Below are 25591 nucleotides of genomic sequence, written 5' to 3'. Positions count from 1 at the left end.
AGAGAATAAACTACACTGCATATAACAACTGAAACAAATAATCTATTACCACACCAAAACTGTTTTGAATATGTAATTTCCCACAATTCAGTGGCTGTGACGTAACACGGTATCCTAGGGAGGGGATGGGAAGAAAGTGCTAAGCATCCAAAGCATAGGGGTAAGGCATAATTCTCTCTGCACAGGTAAATATATTTTAATGTCATTTGCTTTCAGTCGGTTAGCTTTAGTGATAACCTGCACGTGGTCAGTTGGTAAAATGGAACTTACTGTTTTCGTTGCGAGGAAGATACTGTCCACTGTCGACATGAAACTGCCTACTAGCTAGCTAGCTAACCTATAAGCTAAATTGCTAGCTATCAAAGCTATGTATGTTGAGAAGTGGTAGTGGTAACGTTAGTAGACTCAGCTAGCTAGCCATTATTAATTTATCGGGGGTCACAGACTGGAAAACTAGCTTTATGAAAAGGGACAAAATGATTATTGCTGGCTTTACACCCAAGTCTGATAAAAAAGTATGAATAACAGGCATGGTATAACGTTATACATCTTACTTAACTAGTACGAATCAGTGTTTGATAAAACGTTACATTGCTAGCAGCTAGCTAGCGAGATGCTTCTGATGCTAGTAACGCTATGACCAAAGATGGATTCTGTGATATAACATCAGGTTAGTAATCAACCTGCAATTTACTAACACAGCTAACGTTAGCTGGCTAACGACTTCACTATCGTGACATTAAGTTGTAATTGCATTGTCAGTTAAGTTAGGGAGCACGGCGTGTTTGACAGGCTACTCGGTGATTCTAAAGCGAACAGCATTAGCAAGTCGTGCGAACGTTGTGTTGAGAATGAAAAAGTAATTGACATCGTCGTATCTGCATGACATCTCTCTGATACACTTAACGTTACCTAGTAAGCTTGTCAGCTATTTTTCCGTGTGTTATTAACTAACATGTTAGCTAAGTTTAGCTACCGTTGTCTCATGACTTTGTCTGTTCTGTCATTGAAATCAGAAAGTTCTAGATGCCGGTGGGGCAGTTCTCCAAAGCAGGGTCTATTGTATTCTATTAGTATTTAGCATTCATTATTTTATTTTTTTACTTGGAAAAAGACTTAACTTCCTCTTTCTTTAGAGACACGGAAAATCTGCTTTTTGAGTGAACGCACTTGTTTACATTGGCATTTGTTATGCTCAAACCCCCGTTTTATGCATAACATGACGGTTATAAACAGATGATTGACTCCAAGGCTCAGGCGAGCCAAAAGTGGGAAATTACCCCTTGCCGTCAGAATGCTGTCAAGATACAGCGGTGTTTTTGTGGCTGTTACACTGGACTTGAAATATCTCTTTAATGTCCAAGCTGATCTCCATTTTTAGACAATTTCTAGACAATGCTGTCTTTTGAATGGAAGGCTCCTCTTTGCTTGAAGGGAAAATAAATGTAAATAAATTGTAATAGAAAATTATTTTCCCCTCTTAACTTGCTCACCATGTTTTTTTGCAGGTTGTAACTGTGTGAGTGTGCAGTCCTCTTTGCTGAGGCAAGAAGGCGGCTGGGACCATGAGTGAGAATGGCCCTCATACGGAGGCGCCCATGTATTTTGAGGTGGAGGTGGATCCGCTGGAGCGGGATGAGGAAGAAGATGAGGACAAGATCCACTTCGACAAAGATGATGACCTGATTGCTGAGCCTTCATCGTCGTCTGGTCGGGTGTACGACCGCACTACAGTGCTCATTGAGCAGGATCCCATCCGACTGGATGAGGAGGGAGAGGAGGATGTTCACTGTGGAGGGGACGAAGATGGAGTCACCTTCTTAACTGAAGGGGAGGGGGATGGAGATGAGGAAGAGGGCTCTCTGGCCTTCATGGCTGACCCGGACGGCATGTCACAGGGTTACGTGCACCACACCATTTCACCAGACCAGATCCAGTTCATAATCAATCCAGGCTCCACCCCCATGCCACGCAACATAGAGGGGGCCACGCTCACCCTGCACTCGGAGTGCCCAGAGACCAAGCAGAGAGAGGTAGGCCTAAATGTGCACCTTTCCTCAGTATGTAAAAAATGGCGAAATACTGCAAAATACTGACTGAATGTGTATGTTCTATTTGGTTATCATTGTCTTATGAATGCTCTGTAATTCAGTGTATTTAAAACTGATAGGCTGTAGCAGTCAGTGTGATGTGGTTCTGTGTGCTACGTTTACTTAGCCATACATATTTGTGAGGAACTGTACCCCAAAGAAAGCCTTATGTAGAATACAGATTTTTCAAAGCATTATATTAAAATATTTTTAAGTTGCACATTTAGCTACCAGAGACAGTGTTATGAGCCTTATTTCTGTGCACAATTTATAAGTGATCACCACAAACTTTATGTAATGTTGAAAGTAGGTTAAATCTTCTTATTCAAATAGGCTGATTTTAATTTGGAGGGGAGTACATCTTTTGTTTTCTTACTTTTTACAAGGATATCTCATGCATTAATAGACCATTAGGTGCACAAGTGCAGAGTAAACCTGAGTGTGAGTGTACGTGAAAGAGTAAAATAGTTTCATTTGAATAGGGAGCCTCGTTTTTGCCTCTAGGCATTCTGCTTCCATTCAATTCTGTATGACAGCTTAAATTCTTTCTCATATCCCAGTTAGCACATACTGCACACAGAGGGATAATGTAAAGAATGACTTATTATTGCCTTTCAAGCTGAAGTAATTGCTTGGTTTGTAGACTAGTTCTTGTTCCAGCAGCTCTGTCATCTCAGCTAACTACTCAGCGTACTGACAGCTAAAGACTTGCGTTGTCTTACAAACTTGTTTGAGGGAGTGTTTCAGGGACTTGGCCAAAAATTACATCCTCAATGCACCTAAAAGTTCAGCTTATGCTTTTAGCTGTGACTAGGCAATAATTTAGGTCTGTCAGTCACAAAAATTCCAAAAGAACTTTGCTATGCATGTGCCAGCGCAGAAAACAGCAGTATACTATATGAGCCTAACTGCTTCATCACTTTGAGTGTAACTCAGTTGGTAAAGCCGTGTTGTCACAATGTTTTCAGTCAGTGCTAGACCTGCTGTGTTTTTGGCGCTCTGCTGGAATCCATCCAGTCCTGTCCATCCAGTCCTGACTCTTGTCCACACCATCATGCACCTGCATCATATCATTGATGGAGGGGAAACTGTATTGTCCAACATCAGATATAAAAAATAGGACAGGGCAAAGCCAAAGATGCAAGTTATTGTTCAGTCACGTCCGCTGGCATTTGTGCAGTGTGTTGTGTTATTATGCCCCACAATGCAGACCTTTTTGTTCTTTAGTGGTCTGTGGTCTCTGTGTAAATATTTTATATTTTAGTGTATGCTCACATAAGCACCTTGTCAGCATAGCATGATTATGGTTGAAATTAATTGTGAAATGGATCCTGATCACAATTATTGATCACAATTATCAGTCTCCTGACTTTGGAAACAAAATTGTTTGGTAGGTAGAAACTGAAAAATGGGACTGATTTCAAACTTGCTGGAGTCTTAATTCACACATGCACATAGTAGACCTGTTCTTTGCCTCAGGGTTGGTGTTTCTGCAGCAGCAAAGGGAAGGTGTGTCACAGAAACCTAAAGGGCCATTCACATTTCAGCGAAAAATGCAGTGCAAGGCACTCGCGCTCACCGTGTTGAGAAGCACAGTGTTGTAACCTCTCCACCACACTGGGTGGCACCAATTGAAACCAAGAATTTACTTTCACCTACAGCTTCCATGTAACTACGCACTCAATACGTCTCAAGGCACAGTGAAGGATTGGTTGAGCTTTTACTCCATTTTGGAAATCACAACATGTTGGAAGGGGTCAAAATTGCAATATATTTGACCTCAGCGCAACACGATACGCACTGCTCACCGCATGGGACTGTGCACAACTCTGGCTCACAGCAAAACTGTTTCCAAAGGACTCAGTGGCCGAGAATAGCGACAAATAAGCTGCACACACTACGGATTGATCATTGGCATTCAAAATGAGATGTAATTGAACCTTTAAGTACTATTGAATTATGCTATCATCATTGGAAGCTAAAATCAAGATGTATTATTAATTGTACAGCACCAGTTTTGGTCTCAGTGGTTGTAGATGCCTCAGAGCGGCCCAACGTTCGGTGAACTCGCTGTAAGTATTCTTGCATAAACATTTAATTTGCCCTGGAGTGGTCTTTTCCTCTATGCATGTGGGAGGCTTAGGCATACCCTACCCACTTACAATGATCAAACTGATGGTGGAGAAGAGTCACGATGGTGTGGGAGATGGATATAGTACTGAGCTAACATGCTTTAGCAGGCTTCCCACTGTGGGTTTGCATGCATGTTAGCTGAACAACTGATCTCTCCCACATCCTTAGGTTAAAAATGAATAGCATTAGCCTACCCATCAGTCAGATCAGTGCTCGTCAGTAAGACTCTTAGGCTTTACTAAAGGGGAATTTAATCAGCTTGATATCAGTTTTATTTGAACAGCTAAGCAAATTTGTCCATTTCATGGTGTGATTGAAAGCAGTACCAAATGTCAGCCAACAGTTTAAAAATAACCACAACCTGGCTTTGGATTGCTTCTGCCATTGTGTCTGAGTGCGTGTGTTTTGAAATGGCAAATTGAGTCTGCCAGGTTGCATAAGTATTATTATAGGCTTTTGACTGATGCAGTGTCATTTTAATGGGGTCAGGGGCAAACACACAGACTTTGTCTTGATAGTCATGTCTGTGGAAATTCATGTCAGAAAATTAGTCGACCTCCTGTTTTAACTCCATCTCTAAGAGGATCAGGGCAATAAGTTACAGGAATAACATTAGCTGTGAAAGGAGATTCTCTTTGTCGAGGGGGCCAATCCAGAGCTTCCTCCTCCCAGCTTTGTGCTCTGACAATGCAGGATAGCATTTTTCTAATAAGAGAGGGGACTGCTTTTATTCGCATGGCCCCAGGGCCTTTTGTGTGAGAACAGAGCTGGAGACTGCCACGCCGCAGTTGAGCTTGGTGCTGTGAAACAGAATTGGCTGGATGTATTGCATGGGGGTTAGAGTCACCGCTGTCATGCGCTCACCCGCTCTGCGTGCTGACGGGTGGCTGAGTCATTGAGTTCAAGTCCCTTCTGAAAGGTCACACTGACTCAGTCTGTCGCTTCGACGTATGGAGGGGCTCGTTATTGCTCAGCTGAATTCAGACACAATTTACTTTATCCTTGGTGTTGTGAAATACTGCATAAAACCCTTGGTTGGTTGATATTAAAGAGAGGTAATTTGAGCTTTTTCCTAAGCCTCACAGTAGTTTACTCCTGTATAGATGAAGTCAAAATAAATCTTTCATCCTCAAATAGCATCATGCTGTTATGCTAGCGGTTGTCAGACTTGAACCCCCTTCTTTAGGTACTCGCTTCTTACTCCCTCCTCCTCCTCTTCTCTATGTTCCTCTCTCAGGTGAAGCGTTACCAGTGCATGTTCGAGGGCTGCACACGGACCTACAGCACGGCGGGCAACCTGCGGACGCACCAGAAGACACACCGGGGCGAGTACACATTCGTGTGCAATCAACAGGGCTGCGGAAAGGCCTTCCTCACCTCCTACAGCCTCAAGATCCATGTGCGTGTCCACACCAAGGAGAAGCCCTTTGAGTGTGACGTGCAGGGCTGTGAGAAGGCCTTCAACACTCTTTACAGGTTAGCCTAAACACAAGCTTTAAAATCATTTTTTTTGTCATGGTGCTGTTGCTATGGTGCTGTGTGTACCAGAGGGCAAGTTCAGGTCAGGCAGGTCAGACACAAATCATGTCTGTTGTTTACTTAGCAGTGTCTAATTAATAAAGAGATGTAAAAGTTGTCTTATTGTGAAAATTTTACCTCAACTATGAATCTTGGCACCTTAGCTGCAAATTTTCACACAACTCCTCAAATCCTCCTCTCATAATCAGAAAGAAGTACTCTTATCTACTCCATCTTTGATTACTCATGTCAACGAATGAGGAAACGCTTCCTCTCAACAATTCTCATCTTGCTCTCATATTGATTATGGTTAATATTTGCAGTTTTACTAGGTGTTTTAAAATGACTTTTAGCTAGTTACCGAAGTAGCTTGAAAAGCATTTGTAGCTATTATTTTTCAATGTTATACATGATTTTGCCATTGAAATAACATGTAGAAACAAAAATATTAACATTCTAAAATTATTAACATCTTCCCTGAGCAAATATGTAGCTAGGAACTCTTAACACTGGAACATAGAGAGCTGGCTTTCTTGCCTTGACAGAAAGCCAGCTGGTGTGTGGAATAACACAAACACTAGCTTTGACTTAACGGCTATTACAGCAAAATTGTAAAATACAAAATAGTTGTTTTTTGTTTTTTACTGAACTACAGTGATAAAGATTCAATAAAGATCTGTTAAAACATTTATTTTAGATCTATTCTGAAGAGGTAAGCTCGCATTCTGTATCAGAGAGAATGAGAGAACAAATTTTGAAAGGTGCTTGTGCGTCAGAGGAAGTGCTTCTCGCAAGCCTTTGAAGGCTTATCTCTTTGTCAATCGCAGCATTTAGATTGTGGCCTTGCATAAATGAACAGGTTAAGGATGTGATTTTGATTTTTTACTCTCACTGAAGTGTTCTCATGGCAGCTGTTACAAGCCAAACTTGTAGTTAAAATGCACTTACAATAAAGGATAAGTAAATGACAGATGATTATTCAATTACTTACCTAATTTGATCAGTGCCTGACATGTTGTTAGTTTGTATTTTCTCCATTTAGATTTGGCTGTGAACTCAGGAAATCCATAACAGAGCCCTTTGGTCTGTATCGGTTCAGTTGCTATGACAACCTGCCTTGGGCTTGGTGGAGCTGTGCCACTGCCATCAACTCCCTGTCAGACGCTGTTACTCAGGGCAGCCAACCAACGCCACACAGGGGTGGCTCCCCTTTTTAATAACATTACTTTCCTCTCCCCCCATACCGCCTACCATGCCACCCAGTCTCTGCTTATAAGACCAGATGGAGATATATATCTACTACCTCGACTGTGTCCTTTCTAAATTACAGACCTCTGTCGTGTTCCATTGTTTTCTCTATGGGGGTTGTAGAATTTGACCTGATTGTTTATTTGGGATCTAGGTTCTGTTGTAATCTGAATGTGGAAGGGTTAAGAGTTTGAATGCCTTTGCGTTTGCTTTTCAGGCCGTGTGAAATTAAGTGTAAAATGAAACCGCTAGTTAGCATTTATCCGCACTGTGCTTAGTTTGTTTCTCTCTCTAAGCCTCCCCTTGTGGTTTAATGAGACACACTTGTTTGTCTCTGCAGACTAAAAGCACACCAGAGACTTCATACAGGCAAGACATTCAACTGTGAATCGGAGGGATGCACAAAGTACTTTACCACACTCAGCGACCTGAGGAAGCACATTCGCACACACACTGGGGAGAAGCCATTCCGGTGAGCAATGCCATCATCACACTGGGTTTTAATCTTTCACTAGGAAGAAGACATCTGCCGTGGAGAGAAGACCCAGTGTTATCAATAGCCATTGTTAGACAGCTCTTTTAGTCTATTTTAATGATTGCTAGTCTGGAGTGATGATTGTTCGCGCTCACTCCCTAAGTGTTGAGTGAATTTCAATATTCAGCACTTTTTGTGCCTTTTACTGCACTTGATAGTTGCCTACATGTAGATTAAATCTAGGGGGGCTCACTCACCTATCAGCAGCATTGCTTTACAGTAGATAAATGATCAAAGCTAGTATCTTGAAAATGTATTACAGTCTATTTGCATATAAAGTTCTGTGTTTTTTTGTTCTATCCTTCCCTCAAGGTGTGATCATGATGGCTGTGGCAAAGCTTTTGCTGCAAGTCATCACCTAAAAACACATGTACGGACACACACAGGTACTGGTTTATTTTATGTAACCTCTATTTGTCCAGGGAAGCTTGACTGAGCAATTTATGGCTCTTTTCTAGAAATGCCTGTTTTGTATTCACACAGTTGCACACATTCACACCTGGGATTGGTCAGTACAACCATTCTTCAGCTGTTGGCCTCTGGGCTGATCAACTGCTGCTTGACTGAAACAGTTGGGGGCTAAGTGCTTTGCTCAAGGGCACCTTGAGTATTTGTTAAGGGACTACTGACCAGATAGGCAGTTACTTTTCAACTGGCTACTTCTTGTTTTTAATATGAGCAATTCTCTCAAGTCTGATGGCTGTATTAATAATAATAATAATAATAATAATAATAATAATAACCTTTATTTGTATAGCACCTTTCATACACAACATGCAGCTCAAAGTGCTTTACATCAATAAAAGGCAGATAAAAGACAGATAAAAAGATAAAATGCATATAAAAGAACAAGCAAAATGCATTGCATTAAAAAGAATCAAATCAAGTAAAATAGAAAGATAAAAGAACACAACAAATACTCCCACTTTTAGATGCACATTGTGAGTGAACCCATATGTTTTTCTTTAATTTTCTTTTCCCCTGTCCTTCCTGATTCTACTCTTGATCTGATATTTACGTCAGATCTCACTGCCTAAGGCAGATGAGAATCATAGATTCTCCTCTTGGTCAAACACCTCACCATCCACAGATGGATGAGAATCATACAGGGTAAAGCTCTGTCCCCCCCACATATAGTGTTCACTCGTGCAAGTAAGCATTACCCGGACAAGACCAATGAAAATTCGTACTTGCCCGTGTCAGCTCTGTTGGGATCCTGAACAGAAACAGTTAAAATGAAGGCTATTTAAAAGCTAAGCTGAAAAGATATGTTTTTAGCAGTCGTTTGAAAATGCTTACAGAGCCTGCCTCTCTAATATTCTTTGGGAGAGTGTTCTACAGTTTAGGAGCATAGTTAAAGGCTGCATCCCCAATCTTCCTTTGAGTGGGGTTTTGTACTTCTAACAAACCAGCAGTAGAAGACCTGAGGGCTCTTGAAGAAATGTAGAACAGCAGGGATTCTGTAGGCCGGTCCTAAGCCATTAAGAGCTTTGTATACAAGTAAAAGAACTATAAAATCAATTCTAAAGGACACTGGGAGCCAGTGCAATGTAGCTAAAACCGGAGTGATATGCTCTCGCTTCCTTGTTTTTGTTAGACTTTTTTGGGAGGCCGGAAAAAAGGGCGTTGCAGTAGTCCAGTCTACTTGTAACAAACGCGCGAGTTAGCTTTTCAGCATTGATGTTTGGAACCTTGGAGTTGCACATCAGACAGACCTATCTATCTTTACAATTTGTTTTAGTGCTGTGCCAGTGCAGGAGATCAAAGTGTTGCTTTTGTTGCATTTCATCCAATCCAATAGAGCCTCCTATTGTGAAAACAAAAGTGAAACTTAAGATTCTGTGGTCAAACTGCTTGCACGTGCTTGCAATGGTGTGTGCTATCAAACAATCACTCATATACAGTATAAGGTGAACATGAGTGCAATGTCCCTACTTGGCAGTTCAGTTTGACTCGACACATTGCACTGACAATTTGCATTTAATTAGTTAATTTCACTGTTTCATATCAGTGCTGACATTGGAGAACACCGCGAGAGACGAGACAGGAGCAAACACTCTCTTTCCGCATTTCCGCATTTTCCTCTCCAAAATAAAAGTTTCAACCAATACCTCATGTTCTCTGCGGTTATGTTCTTTCAAACATTCTCGCCATGGCAGATGGTGGAACAAGTGAATGCTTTAAAATGCTGCAAAGAATTCCTCCAAAGTTTGAAATATAACAGCAACTGTTATCTTGACTGAAGTCTTGCCTCTCACCTTTCAGTCTCTTCCCCTACTCTTCCCTCCCTCTACTCTTCCCTCCCTCCCTCCCTCTACTCTTCCCATAGGGGAGAAGCCATTCAACTGTCCCAGTGATGGCTGTGAGAAGACATTCAGCAGCCAGTACAGTCTAAAGAGTCACATCCGAGGTCATGACAAGGGCCAGCCCTTCAGTGTCACCCTCACCCATCCACTCTCCGAAGTGAGTCACACCACAGCAACTTCTGACTCGGACTATTTGTCCCTTTTGCCGGCACAGTGGTCATGCTCTCTATGCACAGTTCTAGAGCAACATTACCTCAAGTGCCCCATATTATTCACTTTCATTAATTTGTTTTTCAAATGTGCTATGTTCCAGGATAAGAATAATATGCCTTGTGATATTTAGGGTGTTTCTTGAATGAATTTGACTAATACGTTCTTGCATACATAAGTATAATTTGCCACACAGTTGCCTCTCCCTTTATTCAAATGATGCAAACTACAAGTTTAATTTCCTGAGGGGAGGCATTCTAGTTGGGGTGCCAGTCCAAAAGCTGAAAAATCTGCCTGATGTGAAGAATTGAAGCAGTTGCTTAGGGAGGGGTCCAAGTCGAGTTGTGATGCATTAACTGGAGTAAATCTGTGAAAAAGTTTTGTGACTTAACTTTAAATTAAACTACTCAAACAAAATCTAGTTTTGAGTCCAAAAGGCATATATTTACATGTAGATTTATTTATATTTATATGCAATAGATATTGACAGAATTTTCTTTTGAGGGTGAACTGTTACTTTAAGCAATTAGATTCCTACATTTGTACATGTAGCACTTTTTTTCCCCTGATTTGCCATCATGACGATTGATTGTTTTCAAAATTGTGTCACTTACGTCACTGTAGAGTTTTACGCACCCCCAGTTGCCGGTATCTGCTGCTCTCCAATACACACTGAAAGGGCCAAAGCAGTCTCCAACAGTGGAACCCAAAAAGTGATCAAAACACATCTTTTCAACACAGTAACACCCACACTGCAACGAGACCTGCCTACATCATTCTCCATTGCCTGAAACATACCGTGTATATTGGATATGTTACTTTAAGTAGTGTCATCTAGTTGGCAAGTAGACCTTTCAAATATACTGATGCCGCGTTTATGTCATATCTAATAGATATGTGGGGGGGGGGGTTTGCGGGCTCCAATATCTCCCACCTGGCATCATAATTCGCAGAAGTGTGTCAACATAAGCAGTAAACATAGCAAATAATCCACCATTGTCAGCAGTCCAAGGTATATATTCACACTAATACAATCAGCAGTACTTATGAAAATTGAGAAATATGCTTGTTTATGGTTGATTTTAAATTCATAAATACAAATGATTTTGGATGTCTGCATTCCAACGAGTAAAATGCATAAAGAACGCTTTCAAGCTGAAGCAACAAAATCCCATTCCACTGATTATTATGATATGATGTGAATGCGACAAGAGACCGGCAGCCAGCAAAGTAAACGAGGAAGTGTGTGAGCAATGCTAAAAAACTGTCAAATTTAAAGACATCTAACTGCAGTGTGAGTGTTATTGTGTTGAAAGGGTGTGTTTTAAACGCTTTTTGGGTAAAACTGTTGGAGTTTGCTTTGGCCTTTTCAGTGTATTGGAGAGCAGCGCTCCCGCCGAACTGGAAATAGGTAAAGCGACAGTGAAGTAAGTGACAAAATTGTGAACACAATCAATCGGCATAATTGCAAAAACTAGGAAAATAAGGCCCAGTTTGAAAATAACCGGAATAATCCTTTAACCTGTTTGCATGATTCAGCACTTGTCCCATATGCAGTGGCAGGTTTAATTAGGGCCTATTCATCTCTAATTACAGGATGCAAATCACTCGCTGTGCCTCAGTGACTTAAGCCTCATTTCTACAGACTCAGAGCTCCGAGAGAACATCCATAATGTAAGTCTGGCCTTTGCTTTAGCACTGTCAAATAGGCATTTGATTGACGATGAAGATGATCTGTCTGATATGGTCAAGATATTGTTTTTATTAACAGGCAGCTAATTTGGCACCTTAAGCTCAATTGTGTCATTTCATATCCTGTGTAATTAAGGCCATGGAGCCAATACATCAGTGTCTGGCTGCCCTAATACTTAGTGAGCTCACTTTATCTATTTCTTAAATGCCTCATTAATTGTAATTGTATTCCAGGCTCAGAATTTGGACCTGAACAATGTGACCCCTGTGAAAATCTTTGAGCTCATGTTCCAGAGTCCTGAAAATAGTGTCAGTCAAGACGATGCCCATCCCAACGGCAAGTACTTTTTAAAACCTGTCAGTTTGAATTGAGTTGAATGTTCTCTTCCACTGACGGCGGGTTCTTTTCCTTCTTCAGAGAGCCTTGCTGAAACCTTCAGCCTGGAGACCTCTGCCCAACCAGGAGTGACTGATGCCTCGCCTCTCCTCTCCTTCTCTCTTAATCCTACCTCCTCATCCCCTTGTCACCACACAACTGCAGTCCTGGAGGCTCCTTCCCAGCTCAGCCAGACCACCTCCTCTCGGACCTCCGCCCCTGCCTCTATCAGTGCAACTGTCAGCTCCACCCAGCCAGCCCCCTTCGTCCACCTAACAGGCCCCCAGCAGACTCCAGATGTGCCTGCCCAGGCTCCAGTCCAAGCACCAAACCATGTCACCCCACAGCACTATGTGGCACTGCCACCCACATTCCTGCAGCCAGATGGCGCTGCCCAGACCACTCCTCTAGCACCACCCATTGTCTCTGCTCCTCCTCCAGTGGTTCCAGCACTGACCACCACAGTGCCAGGCACCACCGCTGTTTCTGTTGTTGCAGCCACCACTACAGATGCTCTACCGGCTGTGGCTCAACCTGTGCCTTTGGCCACCAACCCAGCCCCCATTCCTGGCCCTGGTCTGGCTCCCACCCCTGCCACCATTACCATAGCCCCCACCCAGAACCTGCTGCAGCCTAGCTTGGTTATGTCCGACCAGAACCTGCAATGGATCCTCAGCAGCGCCGCTAACAGCCAGCAGAACCCAGAGCAAACGGTGAGTAGAGCATCAACTCCTTAGTGTGGGTTGCATAGAAATGCACTTTGTAGATGGCTTTGTACTTTGGGCTATAAAGGTTTGAAAACGCATTGCATCATGCACACAAAGGATTTATTTTAATTTTTTGTTTCCTTGTCGTTAGGGATGTCAACGGTTAAACGTTAATCGGTTAACCACCGAGAATATTTTTGGTCTATAGGTTAATTTGCATACACACTCCGCTCAACTAGCAGTCTGAGCAGGGCTGCCAACTCTCACACATTGACCGAGAGACTCACGCAATTGACACTTTTCACACGCTCTCACGCCACAAGTCCATTTTCTCATGCAGTGAAAAACAAATTCATAACTGATAAAGTCGCGGCACTAAAAGAGACACTGACAGCGCACGGACAGACAAGACAGAGCAGCACCGTGCAGCAGCGACTTATTCAGACCATCGGGGGAAAGCGAGAAATATACACAAATCTATTATATTGTAATTTATTCCCGTGCATGCTGCTCAGAGTAATCAGGACGTCAGCATCTCTCCCTCTCCTCTCGTGCCGTGCGCAAGCAGGCAGGAGTGAGAGTGAGTTACTATGGTTACGGGGACGCTCTATGTCTCTGTCGCTGTGAAACTTTCTCACGGTTCCCAATAATAGGTTTTTAGGTTAGTATGCCTATGCAAAATCATGAATGTAAGTACCTCAATGCTGAAATCTAGTAATATAACATAATTTTACATTTTTGGTTAACATTATACAGGGTTGCTTTGATTGAGTCAATGGAGCGCCGGACTAAAAGGAAAGCGCCACTTTCATGTATTTCACGTCATTAAGCCTTTTCTCTTAAAAATTAACCGGTTAGTTACCGGTTAATGGGTGTCGGCCAATCGAAAGCAAAATTAACCGAATCTGACATCCCTACTTGTCGTACATATGCTTACGTTAGAGGATTAGCCAAGGACGGGTTATCGCACACTTAACAATATAACTGGTGTCAGAAGCTCTAATCTGCAGGAACATGCGCAATCCAACATGAATTAATATGTATTAATATGCACAATAATGCAAAAAAAAGAGAGAGAGAGATGCAGGCAGCTTGGTCTGTGCACTTTGCAGTAAGACAGTAGGTGAGTAGGCTTTATCGGTAAAAAGGTAATGTTAGCTAGGCTCGCTTACACACACCTCACCCCCCAGTTCTCACAATGGGCAAATGTGGTACAAATCAGCCCGATAATCCTCTAATGTGTCCCCAGCCTTATTTGCATCCTGCTTGATTTGACTATGATGCTCAATGTTTGTTCACAGCCACATCAAGGAGCTCCAAAAGTGGAAAAGGTTTTCTTCACCACCGCCATACCAGTTGGAGGAAATGCAGGTAGGTGAATGTATTCCTGTTCATGTTGTAGACATTGGCCAAGAGACTGCATTAAAATTGTATATTTTTCTTACCTGCTAGCAGTGTACTTAGCATTATTAGGGTTAATCAAAAGACTAGATTTATACCTAGCCAGAAAGCCCCTGATAACATACTATCAGTGTCATTATGATAAAAATGCAATTCCGAGACTCAGGCATGACCAACACAGGATGATAGAACAGTCTCTCACGTTTTGCACCTGAGATTGTTATGGTGTTGACCGCAACCAAGAGTTCTTTCAGTCCATGTGGGATGAGCATGTGCTGGAAGAGTGCTATGCATGAAACGTGGCTTATCATGTATGTAGTATAGAGGCCTATCACTGTTCTATTTTGCTCTTAATGCGTCGTAGTGTTTTATGCCTACGAAGCAATTAATACAATTTCACCTTTGGCATTGAAGTGGCTTCCAACTTTTTAATCTTCATCTTTTTACATTGTCATTTTATTTTTATGTGCCCGGTGGGCCAACTGGGAAAGGAATGACAAAGGATGGTCATCAACCAAGCCAGTTGGCTGTGTCTGTGTTGTTTTTCTCACCACTTTTTCTGTGTTCCAGGCAACTCTGTCCAGCAGATTGGCCTCAGCCTGCCGGTCATCATCATCAAACAAGAGGAGTCCTGCCAGTGTCAGTGTGCCTGCAGAGACTCTGCTAAAGACAAGAGCTCAAAGAGCACCACCTCCACAGTTTCAGTCGTAGCGCAGCAGCAACCTCCAGAGCCCCCTCCTCCCCCCCCGCCGCAGCCCCCAGAGCCTCCACACCTTCCAGCCACCTCATCTCCCTCATGCTGCCTCCCCAAGTCTTCCTCCAAGGCGGGTGAGGTCGGACTCGGTATCCCCTCTTCCTCTTCTTCCTCAGCGCAGACTTTCCCTACGGTAGTAAGCAGCACGGCTACCAACCCTCCTCCACCCGACGGATTAGCCAATATGGATGTCTCGGACTTCCTCTCGCTACAGAGTCCTGAGACGGCCGCCAACATCGAGGCCCTGCTGCTCGTCGCTGATGACTTCAGCATGGCCACTGATTGCAACAGCAATGGCAATCCTTAGAGGAGCGGTCTGCTGTCTGCTGAGCTGCCGGCCTCGCACCATGTGCTTGTCTGTTGCACCCACTCATCCACGGGCATTGATCCCTCCCACATCTTGAGTCATTCTCCTCAGCGAGGGCCTCTTCTGTGTCCCTATGTACTTTGTGCATAGCCACCCCTGTACCTGCAGTGCATTCTGTTCTGTATGGCGTTGTGCAACATTTACACAAGAGCTCTGAATCAAATTGTTCGAGTCTCTTTGCAGTAGTTTTTAGAAGCAGCATTAGTTTGCATATTATTTATGAGGTTTGGCGAGGCTAATTAATGCAGGGAAAAGGCAATTGATCCATTATTGTGAAACATACACTCAAGTGTCAAGCTATATAGAGTAACCCAAGCATATTCATTCTGAATTGACTTTGAATGAAACAAGTCAGTGTTGTCCAAGCACTGATACTTTGAAAATATTCCATTACCTGCCTTGAAGGTCATATACATGAGCAGGAAAAGAAAACTTGAGTTGTCTATATATATCCTTGTACTGTACTAAAGGTCCTAACAAATACTTAAAGCTGGTATGCAACTGACCAGAATGCACTGTATGTTAGAGGAATTTGGTATTGTTTTATCAAGTATCGTTCCCAGCAGAAATTAGAAGGCGTTGGCTGCCCATTCCCTTGTATCATCTTCATACAATGCCAAGATATGAAGTGATTTCCTCAGTATTTTTTTTTTCTAGGAAGACTAGCGTAGTCCAGAAAATGTGATTTCTTAGTTGTTTTTGCTATTTCTTTTCTTGACACATTTATTTACTAATTGAGAAAAGAACCTGTGATCAAATCTGCTTGCCTTTTTAAATGAAATTAAGTCAACACATCAATAAGTTGCCTGTAACTTAAACTAATATTTAATTTGTACATGTTAATTTATTTAAATGCTTGATCCTTTCATTATACTGGTATTACTGTTTTCTTAAAGATAGCTGAAAAATCATTGTAATTATTAATTTATTCCAATTACTTTCGGCGTATATTTGTTTTTAGTTCAGCTGTTTTTATTATGTTACTGATTTCCTTTCCTCCTAAGAACCTAATGGGTATTGCTAAAAGCAAGTTTCAGAAAAGAGGCACCTACAGTAGACTGCACAGTATAGCAAATAATCCTCTGGGATCTACTTGTTTGCAAAAATTGTCCACAATGAAACAGTAAGGAACTGCTGTCAACATCCCATGTTTTATAGGATTATGACCCACTCAGGGATGCATTAAGTCATAACTGATCCTGTTTCCCTTGATTTGTTACTCATCAAACATGCATTTCCTTGCCAGATGCCCCGTACTTGCAGTAGCCCTATTTTTTGCTGCACTCTTCCCTGCTTATTGCACACTAACTTGTTCAGTGAATAATCTGACAACTCGTTAGCTGAGGTGCGGCACCACTACAGACTTTATTTGTATACGACTGCTGTAAAGTAGTGTTTGAAAAATAATAATAATAATAATGGTGTGTCCTGGCGACAGTGTAAATACAGTACATTTAGTAGTGTAAACATCTTTGAAAAACTTGTAGATTGTTCTAGAATTTGTATTTTTGTATAGAATTTTGAATTACCTAGTCTCAGAGGTTGGAGCTAATGTATATCCTCTTTCCTTGCATTCTTCCCCAAGCAGGCAGTCACGTCTTATGCAGAAGAGTTAACGATTCATTTTTGGGTTAGTTGAATAGTTCTACAAGCTTTTGGGCTTCTGTACAGTCCACATAGTAACATTGAATATACACAACACATAGCCTCCTGCTCAGAGAATAATATAACAGTATTGTTTCACATGGGACACAATGCAATGATTATATAGTAGGAGAGAAGGCATTATGCCCTATATATATATATATGATGTGTAGAGCTACTTGGCCTTACAACATAACTCGCTGTTTTATGAGCCTCCTTGCCTTGACAGTCTCTGCCTCGGACTCGCCATTGACATGCCCCCATACTCCAGTCATCTTCATTTAGTCTCAGTCAGTACCTTCTAGCAGCAAATCACAGCAAGGCAAAGACATTGGCAAGACACAAAAGCCTAGGTTTTGCCTAGAGCTGTATTGTGTGCCAGCGATCGTATCTGTAATTGTTTGGAAAGTCATTAATGGATGTGCAGCACTGCTGAAAAATACAATCAACTACGTTATACAGCTGCAGATTTTACATTTACATTTTACTATTCAATTCCAATGTGTAGTATCAAAGCAAAATGACATCCATTTAAATGACTACTCAAGACTTATGTCTGCCAGTTTATTTTTGCCATAACTGGCAGGAGTCTAACTTTCTCTTGCATGTCACAAGCATTATGAAGGCAATTAGCGGATATCTTATGAAAGACTCCAGTCACACGTTTTGTCCTCCAACTAATTCCGGATACATTCGATATCGGAAATGTGCCCAACATTTAAAGCTGGCTCCATTGGAATATCAAATGTTGAGATTTCTCAGAAGTTCACAATTTACTTAATAGCTGTATTCCCCCCAGTTCAGTCACTAGGTTGAATTATTGCCAAGAGGCACACTCATACTGCCGTTAATATATTCATCAGTTCCATGCATACTATTGAGGAAAAGAACTATGCAATTTTTGAGTGTGGCATTCACTGAAGTATAAATACAACTGACTCCAGGACAAAAAAAAGAATTTACTTTTCCCTCTCATGTGTGCCAGTCTGCAACAAACTGTAATTTGCAAAGTTCCTTATACGAACTGCAACTGGTTGCAAAAGTTGCCCCTCCAATGCGTACATATTAAGCATGCTTCTTGATGTTCAACTCCAATGCATTGCATTTGATAGATCACATTTGGAGTGGGGTGAATCTGAGCTTTGTAGTGTGTCTTTATCAAGTGCTTTGAACCATGACTTATCCTTTTTATATATGCTGTTTTGCCTCTGAGAACTGGTTTAAAACCAACTGGATTTGCTTGTAAACGAGGACTTGGTAAATGAATGATTCTGTTTTAAGAATTACTTTGGTCAAATGTAAGCAGCATTTTTTTTTTACGTTATGGGTAAAAATAACTTGACATTTTCATTTGGTCTCATACTCCATTTTAGTCATCTCAGTCTTTCATATTCATCTTGAAAGTTGACATACATGGACAATTTGTTGACCCATCTTAACCAATGAAAGTCAAACTGCTCAAAATCAAGCACTGGTTTAGCCTTTTTGGTGTATAAATATGACAAAGCTGCCGATATTTGTTGTAATCATTAAGCAAAGAAATGGTTTTCGAATTGGAGGCCCAGGTTAGTCTGTCCTTCTGCAAACTTTACCTGAAACGGTAACACATCAGCGAATCACTGATGGTGACATTTGTTTGGAAGCAGGATGTTTCAGCAGACAGGCCGTGGCAAACTGTAAACTGTATAGCAGCAAGTGCGTTTTGGAAATCTGTACATAGGGAGATGCAGGGAGATGCAGAAATTCTGCTTTCTCCAACATTTTCCAAATGGGTAATATGAAAAGGAAACAATATGCTTCCAAAGGAATGTCTTAACACCCAAAGAGTGAGGAATTGTTAAGGATTTGTATTTTTAAAAGAATGTATAATGTGAAAATGTTTGCTTTTGCTTGTTTTGTATAAAGTAATATTGTATTATGATAAATAACTTTTTGAATTGAGAGCAATATAATACTAATAAAACCTTATCCTTGTCACAGAAGCCTTTTGTTTGTCTTCCGGATCCTAGAAATTTCATAGTCAAGAGTGACACTTCAAATAAATGAAATTTAATAATTCAACATGAACATTTATTTATTTATTTTTGAAAAGCATGTGTTCCACTTCCAGTCACTTCTGCATTGGTAAGGTCACATCCTGGAGATCTTTCCTCTGCGGGACGCAGTGAAGGAAGGTTAGTGTTTAAGTTACTAAGTTGTAAAAGAGGAAGCAGGAGGGTGAACTTACCGCCAGGATGCTGTTCAGATCCCTGGAATCCTTCAGGATGCTGTTACACAGAGTCATCATCTGGGACAGGTTAGCCAATTTGTCTTCAATCTCCTCTAGGCTCTGTAGTAGAAACATACCGATCACCTGACTGCAGGAGTTAGTGCAAAGCCACAAACTGGCCCAGAGCCTAGTGCTCAAACAATTAAGTCCATTAAACCGTCGGTCTATCTACAGAAAATTAAAATGGATTATAATTTTGTTAATCGTTTGTCATTTATCAAGACACAAAAACAAAAACATTTGCTGGTTCAAAAGCTTCACAAATACTAAGATTTGCCTGCTTTTCTCCATTTCAAAAATTTAAAATTAATACTTTGGAGGGGTTTAGTTATTGGTCAGACTATGCATCACTTGTGATGGCCATTTGTCATTATTTTTTGACATAGGCCAAATGATTAGGCTAATTACCAAAAAAACAAAACAATCAACAGATAATGAAAATAATCATTAGTTGCAGCCTGACAGCTCAAAATGCAGAATTTGATGAACTGATCGTGACCTGTAATGGGATTGATGATTGGTTCTCTTCACTTGGCCGAGACACTGCGTCTTGCTCTTGACTATCTGGAACTGTTTGACAAAAAAGTACCGTAAGAAACACCGGCAATGCAACAACTGAGCTACACACAACTGCATGTGCTCTGTTACCTGTACCGGAGGCCATGTCCGACATGCTCCACCTGTCCCTGTCCTACCCCGCGTTGCCATTCCTGCGCGTTACCTGCGTTTTTATATTAGTTAGAGCACAGGTGATGAAATTTTACCAATCAGTGGATGAGAGCAGGTACAGACAATGAGTAAATCAATAAATATGCGTCCGCGTGTGCAACATTTAGTAGGAGAGGTTGGAGAAAGGACAGGAGCCGTTTCTTCATATTATTTAATTTTTCCAAAATAACTGTTTGTTTGTTTTTTTGTTTGTTTTTTTGAGCAGAGAGCGTTTCATTACCCGACTCTGCCACATCGCCAACCTGCCCCTTTAAGAATAATGACGTCATCGTTCGTGGGCGTGACCCGGAAGGTGCTTCTGTTATTTCATCAGGCGACAGACAACATGCTGTAGTGTAGCCTGTGTGTTTTTTTAAATCCCTGTTTTATGAGGTCCGTTTATAACATCGGTGTGGAATTGATCAAATCAAGAGGTGCTCGCAGTTCTGCCGCGGCCCATCGACTGGGAGTGGAGATGTGCAAAGAGCTGAAGACAAAAGTGCTGCGTTGGTCGCCGCCGACCTCCAATGGGCCGTCTGCTCAGCATGAGGGCCAGACAGGTGTGTCACACAGCTAAAGTGCATAGACTGCCACATTTGACACAGCTAAAGTGCATAGACTGCCACATTTGACAGTAGGTCAACGACACATTTTGAGACAACTAGCGAGCGGTGATATTTATGTATCATAGATAGAAAAGCTGCCAAAATTGATGTACGTGTTTGCTACGTCGCTGTACCTTGCAGAAGTGCGACCGATTGTAAACATTACAGTGTGTTGCATCATTTTCCTGTTTTTCCACATTGTATGTTATTGACTTCCCCTCCCCACCACGTGACATCTTAAGGTTTTGATATTTGCCTCGCTGTGGATGCTGCGTTGACCTTGCTTGCTTTTGAACTGTAGATGGTGCTGAAATCCTGAGTTGTACAGTCAAGGCTCTGCAGGAGGGGCAGGTGGTGGCCGTGCCCACCGACACCATCTACGGCCTGGCCTGCCTGGCCCAGAGCTCCGAGGCCATCAGGAGGGTGTACGACATCAAAGGACGAAATGGACAGAAACCGCTGGCCATCTGTGTTGGAGAAATTCAGGACATCTATAAGTATGTATATGGACTTGTATCACCTAAATGAGAAGACCATGCTCTCCTACCTGAAAAACAACCATTGGCGATGTACTTTTGCATTGCACTGCATTTCAGGTCACATTTTGCTTTTTTGATGATATCATTTTGATATTTCCAGCGCAGCTACAGTGGAGAGTGTAGAAAATTATGTAGCTATCCAAAACATCAGTAGTAAATGTCAGGTTTTGGTGTCAGTCCGTCAGAATCAAAGAACAAGGGCTCCTTTCTAGACTCGCCATTTTTCACCGACATTCAACAATCATACAGGGAGAAATCCTGTACAAGAGGCAGAGACCAGCCTCATTAGACCAGAATGCAATGCAGCCACAACATGTGTGTTTTGAATAAGGGTTGTGGCTGCGAACATTAACACACCCCAGTGTTCATGAAGTAGTTTGCCAGCTAGTTATATTTATATGGCCATACCGCCACCTCTGATTGAAAGCAACAAGGTCACGGCCATTCTCTGGGGGTTGTCAAAAGGCATTCTGGGAAATGTAGGAAGTTGTGAAGGAAAGCAAGTACAACAGAATGTTAGATGACAACATTTCATCACAAAATAACTCCTGGAATGCACTGCAGCAGATTGATGATACTATATAACAGTGTAAAAGTATACAAGAGTGGATTTTTCCTTTTAATGATTCTAGCACATGACTCAACAAAAACCCTAGCACAGCTCAACTTGAATGTTGTTTGTTTTGCTCTCGTCACTGTGCAGGTACTGTAAGGTGAAGGTGAAGAAAGAGCTTCTTGGTGACCTGCTGCCTGGTCCGGTCACTCTGGTGTTTGAAAGGTCCGAGATACTGAACACAGACCTCAACCCCTTCACTCCGGTAAGTCCACATTTTTGACTGAGTCCTACCTGCCTTGGAGACATGTATTCAAAACATTCACACACTTCCATACTTGAAAAGAAGTCACCAACATACCAAAGCATTTATTATTTACTTTAGTCATTGCAGACATACTAAGGACTCAAAGAGCATGATAAGCTATCAGATTTTTTTTTTTTGGTGAGTGTCTGTCAGCTGTTGTTTACGTGTCCATATGTTTCCTCCAGCTAGTAGGTGTTCGTATCCCAGACCATGCCTTGATGAGGCGCCTCTGCCAGATGTGTGGTGAGCCACTTGCATTAACCAGTGCCAACATCAGCACACACAGCAGCACTGTGGCCGTGCATGTAAGTGAAAATAAACTAATCAGAGCAGGGAATTAATTTATCAGGGAAAAACTACAGTGTCTAAATTCTCTGTTGCAACCCCACTTTGTGATTTAGGCTGATAAGATGGATGTATTTTTAGAAATATTGCCTAGTGCAGCTTTAAGTATATTGTAATCTATAATGCTGCTGTGTGTTTTTCCTCTGCAGGAGTTTCAGGACCTCTGGCCCAAGCTAGCAGTGGTGGTGGATGGTGGACCAATAGGAGACCAGAGCCGCCTGGGGTCAACAGTGGTCGACCTATCAGTACTCGGCAAATACCATGTCATCAGGCCTGGCTGGTGAGTTCAGGCACTTTCTGGTAGACCATTGGCTTGCACACAGACCTTAACTGTGACGGTCTGCCACAATATCAGGCAAAATCACCACAAACAGGTTCCCACACTGATAAAGTATGTGTGGAATAGGCTTAATGCATTGTGTTTGCATGCTTCTGGGCGGGTCTGAGGAAAAAAATGGTTCTGTCTTCTTTGGTTCATCGTAATTGGTTAATGTCAACCTATATCTGTGAGAGTAGAAAGCTCTGGAAAATGTAGAACATAGTGGTTTGAAACAAAATCACGTCTCTTATTAAGTTATTTTTATTGAGACAGTTTCCACTGAAAGACAATGACCATAATTCTCTTTTCAGTGCCCTTTCCGCTACGGTTGACGTGCTGGAGCGCAAATATGGACTGTCACAGAACCCAGGGGACGAATGAACTTTGAACTCTCCACGCTCCATATCTCACACTGAGACGCACAGCCAGCTTTGACCCGGGGCTTCTTCAAGAAAGATGAATCCTTTTCATGTTCACATGGAAGAGTGTGTGTTCTCTGGGAACGCTGAATAGTCAAGGAAGGTTAACCTTGAAGTCTGGAATAAGCCTTGTTTCTCCCGTGGTCGGCATTGTTCTGGTGGCTGCTTTGAGGAATGAAGACTCTCTTTGTTTTTTTTTTTTTGGATGAACGTTTTTTTCTGCCTTTCTAATTGTCCATTATGGTGAGAAGTTTGTGGGATTTCAAACTTAGTCAAATTTCTCTTCCATCTTCATCGGTTTTATTCAGAAACATGGAAGGAGGTCGGCTATGTTACAGGCTGTATTGGTTCTACACTTGTTTTTTGCAGTAGAAATTCAAACTTGATACATTTTCTATTGTCAAAGCAATGCAACTTAACTCAGGAAGTGGCGGTTTGAGTTTTTATTTGGACTTTGTAACGGTTGTTAGGTCAAGCAAACAGGCTATTAGCTTTTTGTCTTGTCTGAATAAATTGACCTTTTTTGATCAGTTAAGTGTGAAAGGATGGGAGTTTTGTGAATGGCATATAGATTATAATTACAGATTGAATTCTATTTATTGGAGTGCAGAATTTGTTTCATTTTTTGGGAATTGCCAGATGTCTTCTTTATTACTTATTTCATCTGCATATCCAGCTGCCTAATGATATGAATCTAACACTCATTACCAATTATGGTTACAGTAACATTGTTTAAAGTGGTAATGTAAACTGCCTTACATTTTGAAAGTTGGGAAATCCTGTGGTTGGCACAGTGGACCAAGAGGTGATATGGTTTGAAAATCATCTGCAGGCTGTTCATGTAAAAAAAAAAAACCTGGAGTGTTTTTCCTATCACCTTGATGGATTGTACAACCTTGTAATGGCAACAGTAAATCTTTCATACTTTTTCATCGTTGCTGTCGTCTTGATGCATAATAAGTCATTTGATGTAATGCAGCCTTTATTTTTAGGTGTGTCTGGCTTTTACTGATAATTGATTCTTAATGGAGTGTGAAATCAAGGGAGTCAGATCTTAAGTGTTAAAGAAACCAGCACAAACCACTTAAAATTGCCCTTCACATGGAAATCAACCAAAGACACGTCAGGGCACATCCTTTTATTCACAAAATAGCCTTTCTGCAAGTGCCATTTACTTCAATAGACAGCATGATTTCAGTCCGTATACCAGAGTACCTCACTCAGCTGTACAGTTTTATTCATAAAGCCAGTCCAAAACAATGATGGGCCTTGACCTTTTCCTTTTAAAAAGACCATTAATTACTGAGCCTGATGTGTCATGATGAATTTGCAATATGAGGCTGAGTTGAGTTCTGACTGGCCTGAGGTTGTGTTTGTTGTTTTTTACGTTTGTGTGCCTACTATGGAAATGGCATTTTTCCTTAAAGGGGAATTCCACTAAAATTGACTATCAGGTTGTTCTTGGGATATAGGGAACATTTCTATTTTTGTAGAATAACAACCTCAAGGTCAGTTTTGGTGGAATTGTCCTTTAACTGCCTGGTTGACTGATGATGGCTAGAGAGCGACCCAGGCTCAGACCTCTCGTCTGTTCTGCTACATCATTCTGTAGTCAGCATGACGCTGCTGTCAGGTGAAAACACACTAACTCCAGTTTTATTAACTTTCATGCTTGGAATTGAATTGTTAAATTACCAGTTCCTCTTTAGTAACATTGTCTGATGTGGTAGCTTTAGTCTACATACATTTTCAGAGATGCTCTGATATTGAAGTGTTTTCTTGGTATAAGCATATAAATACTTGGCAGTTTTGTTTTTTGCTCATCAGCTAATGTAAACTTGCGTTTACATTGAGTTTCTGCAAAGCTTAACAGTTGACATGTTGGAGATATGAGGTTTTCACCTGCCAGCCGTGATGATCTCTTCACTTACATGTTTAAGCGTCTTAACTAGCCCTCTGGTCATGAGTAAAGGGATGAAGAGCATGAAGCTTTAGTCTTTAGACCCTGTTGTGAATGAAAGCAAAACCATAGAAATGCTCAGCTACCCTGTCTATTCTAATCGCTTCTGTTACTTTAGTACCGGGAGGAAAATGAGGCCATTTGGTAGCGACACTGTAAATGGTTACATCAGGCAGTAGTTCCTCAGACAGGAGGGAGTGTCAGGGCTAGCTGTCCATTGGGTTGTGTTGAATGAACAGAGTAGAGGTTGTAGATGTCACTGATGGCTCTGTGCCTGTGAAGGTGATGGAGGTGATGTGAGCAGGGGGGAGAACCAGGGCAGAGATAAGGCAGAGAGGCCTCCAGAGCATGTTACAAGTCTGGGCTGTCAACGGCAGTAGGAGGGAATCCCTCAGACTAACCCCATAATGCCACTTTGTTCTAAAATTGAGCTCAATCAAGAGGATCCCCCCCTACATTGTCCTCTTCTTGTTGGTTAGCATGTGTGCATGTACACACACACACACACACACAGAAACTCACAGACACATGGTAAAAGATTAATGCAAGTCCATACACTCATACATCTATATTCATCAACCTCTAC

The 25591-nt window shown here is 41.7% G+C and overlaps 2 protein-coding genes across 2 annotated transcripts; both read left to right on the top strand.

Annotated features, from left to right (window-relative positions):
• The first annotated feature begins 113 nt into the window (after positions 1-113).
• mtf1 (metal-regulatory transcription factor 1) lies at positions 114-15277 on the top strand. The gene is made up of 11 exons (XM_071517179.1): positions 114-185; positions 1509-2033; positions 5461-5699; positions 7330-7461; positions 7837-7910; positions 9854-9987; positions 11637-11714; positions 11967-12069; positions 12151-12821; positions 14117-14186; positions 14787-15277. Exons 2-11 carry the CDS (start codon positions 1566-1568, stop codon positions 15275-15277), a joined length of 2460 nt encoding a protein of 819 aa, XP_071373280.1. The 5' UTR covers positions 114-185; positions 1509-1565.
• Positions 15278-20267: 4990 nt separating this feature from the next.
• yrdc (yrdC N(6)-threonylcarbamoyltransferase domain containing) lies at positions 20268-23972 on the top strand. The gene is made up of 6 exons (XM_071517174.1): positions 20268-20518; positions 20865-21060; positions 21806-21920; positions 22148-22267; positions 22457-22587; positions 22938-23972. Exons 1-6 carry the CDS (start codon positions 20347-20349, stop codon positions 23005-23007), a joined length of 804 nt encoding a protein of 267 aa, XP_071373275.1. The 5' UTR covers positions 20268-20346; the 3' UTR covers positions 23008-23972.
• The last annotated feature ends 1619 nt before the right edge of the window (positions 23973-25591 follow it).

Source organism: Centroberyx affinis, unplaced genomic scaffold (assembly GCF_046629955.1).
Source record: "Centroberyx affinis isolate AG114_WGS23_722 - 3 ecotype Tasmania unplaced genomic scaffold, CSIRO-AGI_Caff_v1 ptg000469l_1, whole genome shotgun sequence".
NCBI classification, from domain to species: domain Eukaryota; kingdom Metazoa; phylum Chordata; class Actinopteri; order Beryciformes; family Berycidae; genus Centroberyx; species Centroberyx affinis.
Note: the sequence above shows the minus strand (reverse complement) of the source record. Positions and strands in the feature narration are given on the sequence as shown.